The 7,183-nt window shown below is 42.6% G+C and overlaps 2 protein-coding genes across 2 annotated transcripts; one reads left to right on the top strand and one right to left on the bottom strand.

Moving 5' to 3' along the window:
- The first annotated feature begins 2,953 nt into the window (after positions 1-2,953).
- On the top strand, positions 2,954-5,352 carry LOC134212484 (uncharacterized protein KIAA2013 homolog). The gene is made up of 3 exons (XM_062690389.1): positions 2,954-3,282; positions 3,345-3,813; positions 3,938-5,352. Exons 1-3 carry the CDS (start codon positions 3,111-3,113, stop codon positions 5,166-5,168), a joined length of 1,872 nt encoding a protein of 623 aa, XP_062546373.1. The 5' UTR covers positions 2,954-3,110; the 3' UTR covers positions 5,169-5,352.
- Positions 5,353-5,597: 245 nt separating this feature from the next.
- On the bottom strand, positions 5,598-6,822 carry LOC134212487 (small nuclear ribonucleoprotein-associated protein B). Its single transcript, XM_062690390.1, has 2 exons — positions 6,639-6,822; positions 5,598-6,341 (listed from the first exon to the last, which is right to left on the bottom strand). The coding sequence occupies exons 1-2, from the start codon at positions 6,639-6,641 to the stop codon at positions 5,727-5,729; spliced, it is 618 nt and encodes a 205-aa protein (XP_062546374.1). The 5' UTR covers positions 6,642-6,822; the 3' UTR covers positions 5,598-5,726.
- Positions 6,823-7,183: the final 361 nt, after the last annotated feature.

Raw genomic sequence — 7,183 nt, 5'->3', positions numbered from 1 at the left:
GGCTCAGGAGGCACGTTCCCCTCAATTTGGGAGATTTGTTCCATCGCCTTCACTGGCCTTTCTCATCATTTACCTGACGGAAAAGGAAGTGAAAACGGAAAGGAAGAGGAAGTGAAGTTGGAAAGGAGAATGGAACCATTTATAGGAAAGCCAATTATGTAGACTCACACGCATTCAGCTAGGGACTAAAGAGAGATGTCACAAAAACACAGAGGACGTAACCATGGACGAACGTCAAAGACGAAACACAGAGTGCACTGTGAAAAACGCATAATGCGAATCCATTTAGGTGACAATCACAAAGTACATTGTAAAAATCGCATAATGCGAATCCATATAGGTGGCTATTTGTTGAAAACTAAGTAAAACACATATTCATAACCCCTCTCTTATTTAACCTCACGTTGAGATTGAATAAGAGTAGCCGAAGCCATACGTCAAGGACGTGACACAGAGTACACTGTGAAAAACGCATAATGCGAATCCATATAGGTAACATACACAAGCAACATTGTAAAAAACGCATTATGCGAATCCATATAGGTGACAATTTGTTGAAAACTATGTAAAACACATATTCATAACCCCACTCTTATTTAACCTCACGTTGAGATTGAACAAGAGTAGCCGAAGCCGAACGTCAAGGACGAGACACAGAGTACACTGTGAAAAACGCATAATGCGAATCCATATAGGTAACATACACAAAGTACACTGTGAAAAACGCATAATGCGAATCCATATAGGTGACAATTTGTTGAAAAAAAAACTAAGTAAAAAAAAAACATTTCAATAACCCCACCCTTATTCAACCTCAAGTTGAGATTAAACAAGAGTAGCTGAAGCCGAACGTCAAAGACGAAACACAGAGTACACTGTGAAAAGCGCATAATGCGAATCCATATAGGTGACAAGCACAAAGTACATTGTAAAAAAAATGCATAATGCGAATCCATATAGGTGACAAACACAAAGTACATTGTAAAAAAAAAATGCATAATGCGAAGCCATATAGGTGGAAGCGAGGGTGGAAGTTTATTGAAAAACTAAGTAAAACACATATTCATAACCCCACACTCACGTTGAGATTGAACAAGAGTAGCCAAAACCGAACGTCAAAGACGAGACACAGAGTACACTGTGAAAAACGCATAATGCGAATCCATATAGGTGACAATTTGTTGAAAACTAGGTAAAACACATATTTATAACCCCACTCTTATTTAACCTCACGATGAGGTTGAATAAAAGTAGCCGATTATCTCGGAGAAGTAAAAAGTCAACTACGCCATAGCTCCGGTTAGCGCAGCGAGGGCTAAAATACTGTGAAGGGGGCCCTGGTGCTTCACAGGCTCCGTTTGCGGTTAGGTTCTTATTAGACCCCCCTAACCATTCATTCGTAGGCACGGTAAGCATAAAGCCGCATCACACCGAGAATTAGGGGTCACCTGTATGGTGGACTTTTACCACTGGAACAGGCAATCCGTAATGTTATTCTTAGCCAGATAACCAGCTGCCGACATCACACGGCTATCTAGGCTGTTCGTGGAGAGAAGTTGATATTGACTTTACGTCAACTCTCAATGTGGCCGAACAGCCGATGAATATAAACAAAAACGAAAAACTTGTTTTTCGGCCACAAAATCTAATTGCATTCCTATTTTTGCAGTGCAACACTGCCACCTGAAAACGTTTTCACTTTTGCAAGCGAAAAATTTGCTAGTGCTGCACTAGCATGCGCAATTTCATTTCTGCGAGTTGAAAAATTTTAACGCTTAGCAGTCACACATTGCAAGCGAGCGTTTGCTTACGAGTTATCATTTGTTTGCATGCAATCACTTTCAGTGTTATCAGACAGGCAAATTTTTGACAGTTGTCACTTTCTGCGAGCAAAATGCTCGTTGCGAGTGATTTTCTTGCAACGTCTGCGGCACCTTTAGGTGTTCGATGTCGTCTGGCGGTGATGGTGCTAACTCAGTTATCATGGCGCAAGTGCACTTTCTTTTAGCTGCGTCAGGTGATTCATCCGTTGAAGGGATATTTGAAGCCTCGTGCTTAACTTATATAAACGTCACTCATCTCAATAGGCCTTTTCATGTGACACTGCCGAGACTGCACTTCCCAAGTAACACCAAGCATTACAATATTGCACATATATCAATCACAAATCGGCATGCTAAATGCTAATTGCATTAGATCAGTTTTAACGATGCGAAGTTGCATTTATTCATCAACTGTCATACAACGATACTCTAAATCAGCATTACAAATGCCGCGATGCATTACTGATGCTTTATTTCAACATGTCAAAGTAATGAGCCATTAATTCGATCTTATAATTGCCCTTTTCCACTTTAAGTCAACTTTTAGGGCTGTGTTTTTTACAAGCATATATAGCTTCATGGTTACTTGGGTTGTTTACAACCGCTGAACAGGCCCGCAAGTCCGAAGCTGTCAGTTTCATAGAAGAACTGTCAATTGACGATAAAACCAGCTGATTTTAAACGTCTCGTGAAAAGGCCTATTAGGGTCTCGCCGACCTTTTTTACCAACACGACCGCACGGTTCGTGGTTGCAAACAATCCCATTTGATTTTTCCGTGACAGCTGCTCGTGGTTGCAAACAAACTGAGTAAAAGTCTGAGTGAAATGTGCGTGTGCGTACACGCTCGCAGAAAGCCTAATAGGCCTTTTCATGTGACACTGCCGGGACTGCAATTGCATACAAGCGCTGAACAAACCGTTCAAATCCGATGCTGTCACTTTCATATGAGAAGCTGATTTTACCGTCAATTGACAATATTCTTCTATATGAAAGTGACAGCTTCGGACTTGCGGGCCTGTTCAGCGGTTGGAAACAAGTGCAGTCTCGGCAGTGTCACATGAAAAGGCCTATTGTTGTCCGTTGCCCGAGCACATCAGTCGCAGGGTTATAAATAATGACAGTTCACAAAAAAAAACAACTTTTCATGACAAGAAAAAAAAAAGAAAAAACATTCGACCCAAGAGTGAAAAATATGTCGCAATCTGCTGGTCGCTGAAAACATGAAGATATTTTCGATAGTGGCCGATAAATAATTACAAATTTACCGTTTTTCATTAAATTTGAACATGAGTCTAAAATTTGATGTAAGTGAATTTACGCGTCGCCTGAGGCGTACATTCGACGGCAATGTTTCCTACCGGAAACTATTTGCTTTGCTGTTCATTGTAGCCGTGTTTCTCCTCTACATTGGTCCGTCTTTTCTCCGGTGGCTTTTTGGAAGTGTCGAACCTATCAAAGGTGCATTCACAAATGGAACCTAGTTTGTAGCTAAATAATATTGAACTCTTATCTCGATTCAGATCACACGATAAGATGCATGGATGATCGCTTGACGCCCTTTTATTTGCAACATCTGGAAAACAACGTCAACATCCGACATCAACCGATTTTTCCACACGAATACGATGCCATTCCGTATGTCGGCAACGGGATGTTCGGGTTGGAGATTCAAGCGGATGCCAATTTGAACATTTTCCGCGGGCGGGCTTTGCTCCAACCAGTCAACTTCCATCCGATTGTTAGCGTTGCTGCTGGAATGGGATCTCACCGAGAGGCAACCGTGGTAGAATATTTAAGTGGAATAGTGCACCGGTTCCAATGTACTTCTGAGGGATATTTCGCATCGTACCAGTACTACGCGCACAGGACAATGCCTTCAGTTCTGGTGCAAGAGATTCAGATAACAAACACCAAAAATCAGCTGATGGATGTGGAGTTGATTGTACCGAGGATTTCAGATTGGCCAACAGCCGTCACCCGGAGCGTTAAGTAAGTTGATAGGCTAGATGATTACTTCGTTCGTTCGTCACACAACATGAAAAACTACTTGACTACTACTACTTGATCTTGTTCGCATTTCTAAGATTTAGAGTTTTTTTTGTTTATTTTTCAGACTTCAACATGGTTCGACAATTCTGGAATACCAAGTAATAACGGGATTGGTCGAAGTTGCGTCCTCCGGAAATGACGATAAGCGAGTTCGCGTAGTTTGCATAGTTGCTCGTAAAATACCTCGTATTCTGACGCTGAAGAAGCGTGGCACGACCAAACTAGAACTGCTACTGACGATCAATTATTCGGATGCGATTTCCCGGGACAAGTATACGACCTACAAAGAATTAGTCGAGCAACAGGCTATTGAAGCGATGAACAAAGCCCTGCAAGCTGCGGAACATGGCGAGCAGAATGCATATTATGCATTCAAGCGCGACCATACTAAAGTTTGGAATAGCTTATGGGAAACTGGTTTTCATATCAGTACTTCTAAGGCGGAGAACACCTTGAATGGAAATGATATTAATGCGACCATGTATGCTGTCATATCGCAATCCAGGGCATATGAGTACGAAGTCTCCAGCACTTTACAGAAGAAGCAGGACATAGAAAGAGCTTTGACCTATGCAGAAGGTTGCTACGACAGTTATCACACGTTGCAAGCAGATAATTTGTGGAAGAAGACTAGTAGTTTGGAGGAGCTGAATGGAGTTGTAGCTTCTTGGATGTTGACATTAGAAAAACAAGGCTGTCACAACCTCATCAAAGCTGGAGCTAGTGGCATTGTGCAAGCCATGGTGCTGAGTTTCGGTGGGTTCAGATTCAGCAATCAGCATTTAGAATTGAATATTCATCCGAAATATCTGCACCGCGACTATGATTTCCGGCGACTCAACTATGGAAACATGACGCACGTCAACATATCCATAGCCGTTGGAGATGACAACAAGGCCGTCCTTTTTGTGGCTCTCGATCGCTCCGATCGAAGTTATTACGCTTGCGATGCCGGTTGCCTGGATCCGCCCGTCCAGCTTGGTCCATCTAAAACTACTTTCCCAGTGAAACTAACAGAACCCCTCACTTCAATCCTATACATTACATCGGACAAGATTCACATGGAAGACCTTCGCCATGCCCTCCATGTTAAAGAAGTAGTGGAAGCTCCAGCTCACGAGCATCACGTCATTGCCCTGCACAAACATGGTCACTCACTTGGGGCGCTTCCAACACTATTTTGGGTTTCGATCTGCGTCATCATCGTCGTTTTCCACGTATTCCTCTGCAAGCTGATAGTCAAGGAGTACTGCGAACCACCGGACAAGATGCGTTACCGTTACAGCAAACCGTGAGATGCAGAGCTGATGCTGTAAAATAGGTATCGCTCGCAAATTCTGCCCTAGTGAGACTGTATATAAGAAGGTGTTTCCGCTTTTTCTGTTTGATCAGTACACGGAGAGTGGATCGCTTAGTATTGGCAATAATAAATGCATTTGGTATATGCTAGTTATATTTTAGACGGAAGAAGAATCAAAACTATTTGTTTTTTAGTTGAGAAATACCGAATATCCAAAAATGTTTTTTCAAACTATTCCGCAGATGCTAAGAAATTAAAAAATTGACCCTTTCCTTTCCCTCCGTAATGCATTATGCATGGATGAATCAAAATTGACTACTGCCTTCTTCTGCTAACAACGTTACATAATTTGTATCCAAGCCCTTATTTGAAATCGACATATTTTTCTTCAAATAGATCGTTATTAAAGGAAATTGTAACTAAATTGAATGTATACTTCATCCACCTTTATTGATTATTATGCAAATACGGATTGAAAAGAATGCATGAAGATTTCCTCAATCAAAACTTAAAGCTAACTACGCCTGATGACGCACAAAATTACATTACCTTTTCAATACGGTCTTGGCGGAGGACCACCGCGCATCATACCGGGTGGAGGGCCTCTCATCGGTGGGGGAGCTCCTCTAGCCATACCGGCCATTTGGGCGAGTCCTCCAGGTCCGGGCATCATTCCGGGAGGAGGTCCACCAGGGATCATTGGACGCATCTGCGGAGGAGCAGAAACCTGACCGCCGCGACCCACTGGGGCCATGTGCTGCTGAGATGGTCCACCAACGCCCCGCACCGGACCTTGCAGGCCTGCTGGAACCGCGTTAATATTCGCCGGCATTCCGCGACCGGCGACACGTCCCATACCCGGTCCAGGGGCACCTCCCGGAATCGGAACTCGGGGCAGACCCTCCTCTGGTGGTGGTGGTCCTTCGACGGTTAAAGAAACTATGTTGCCGCCCCGTAGCAGAACGAATCCCAACACACGCTTCTCTTCCCGCTCGGGCAGTTTGGTGTTTTTTGGTTTTATTTTACGGAATTCCTCGCAGTCCCCTAGGATCAGATTCATGTGCTTGTCGAATGCTTTGAACGTTCCAATAAACGTTCGCGAATCCTGCAAAACAATCCGCACCCGATAGTTCAGGAGTTGGATCATTTTGTTGTTCTTGCCGATCGTCTGGAAAAGATTTGTTGACATTGCGATAAACGTTTGAAAACGACAAATTTAAATTATTCTTATAACATAGCAAATACTCGTAATTACATATAATCCGATTTTGAAACATTAGTATAATATGAATCGCATATAATTTTTTACTTCGAGTGCTCATGAAGAATTTTACCGGTCAAAATATTGGGTCCTGCCATTTTGCTTCTCGCGCGATTTATTTTTTCTAACCTCCACTTTCAGAAAACGCAGCGAACCAAACTCACCCATTCACTGGATAAACTGATGAAAATGTACAAAACTTACCATTTTGAGTCCGGATGAAAACTTTTTTCTGTCGCAGGTTGATTTTTCAGTGGTTATTTGTGTATTTTAATCTCAAAATACACGCGAAAAGAAAGACTACTGCACCCCGTAAAGGCAGCTTTTTGGACCATCGATTAGTTTACGAAAAGACGACGACCGCTTCTTCTTCGATGACAGAACGTTTAGACCGAGAGCTGAAGTGGGAAAAAGCGAAACAAGAGAAACGGAAGAAATGTCAAATTTGTCGAAAAAATATCGATAATGGATGCATGTGTTGCATATTTGAAGGCGTGGAAAATTATCTCGCCTAATTTTAGGCAGATCGCAATGCAAGTTACGATATTGTCGGGCCGCCACCAAACCGGACCGCGCGATTGAGCACTCGCGCTGCGCGGCGAGTCGCGACAATTTGAAATATTTCATTAGTAGTGCGCATCATGCACGCATGGATGTACTATCATGCGCACTAATCAGAAATGAGTTGCGACGTCTGATAACTGCAGATATTTCATTTTATTGAAAACAAATTTTCGATTTTCTACTAT

The sequence above is a fragment of the Armigeres subalbatus genome, chromosome 2, assembly GCF_024139115.2.
Source record: "Armigeres subalbatus isolate Guangzhou_Male chromosome 2, GZ_Asu_2, whole genome shotgun sequence".
NCBI classification, from domain to species: domain Eukaryota; kingdom Metazoa; phylum Arthropoda; class Insecta; order Diptera; family Culicidae; genus Armigeres; species Armigeres subalbatus.
Note: the sequence above shows the minus strand (reverse complement) of the source record. Positions and strands in the feature narration are given on the sequence as shown.

Coding starts and splice junctions, on each gene's coding strand:
- LOC134212484 (XM_062690389.1), top strand. CDS start 3,111: ATGAGTCTAAAATTTGATGTAAGTGAATTTACGCGTCGCCTGAGGCGT. Junction 3,283..3,344: donor AAGTGTCGAACCTATCAAAG/GTGCATTCACAA, acceptor ATCTCGATTCAG/ATCACACGATAAGATGCATG. Junction 3,814..3,937: donor GCCGTCACCCGGAGCGTTAA/GTAAGTTGATAG, acceptor TTTATTTTTCAG/ACTTCAACATGGTTCGACAA.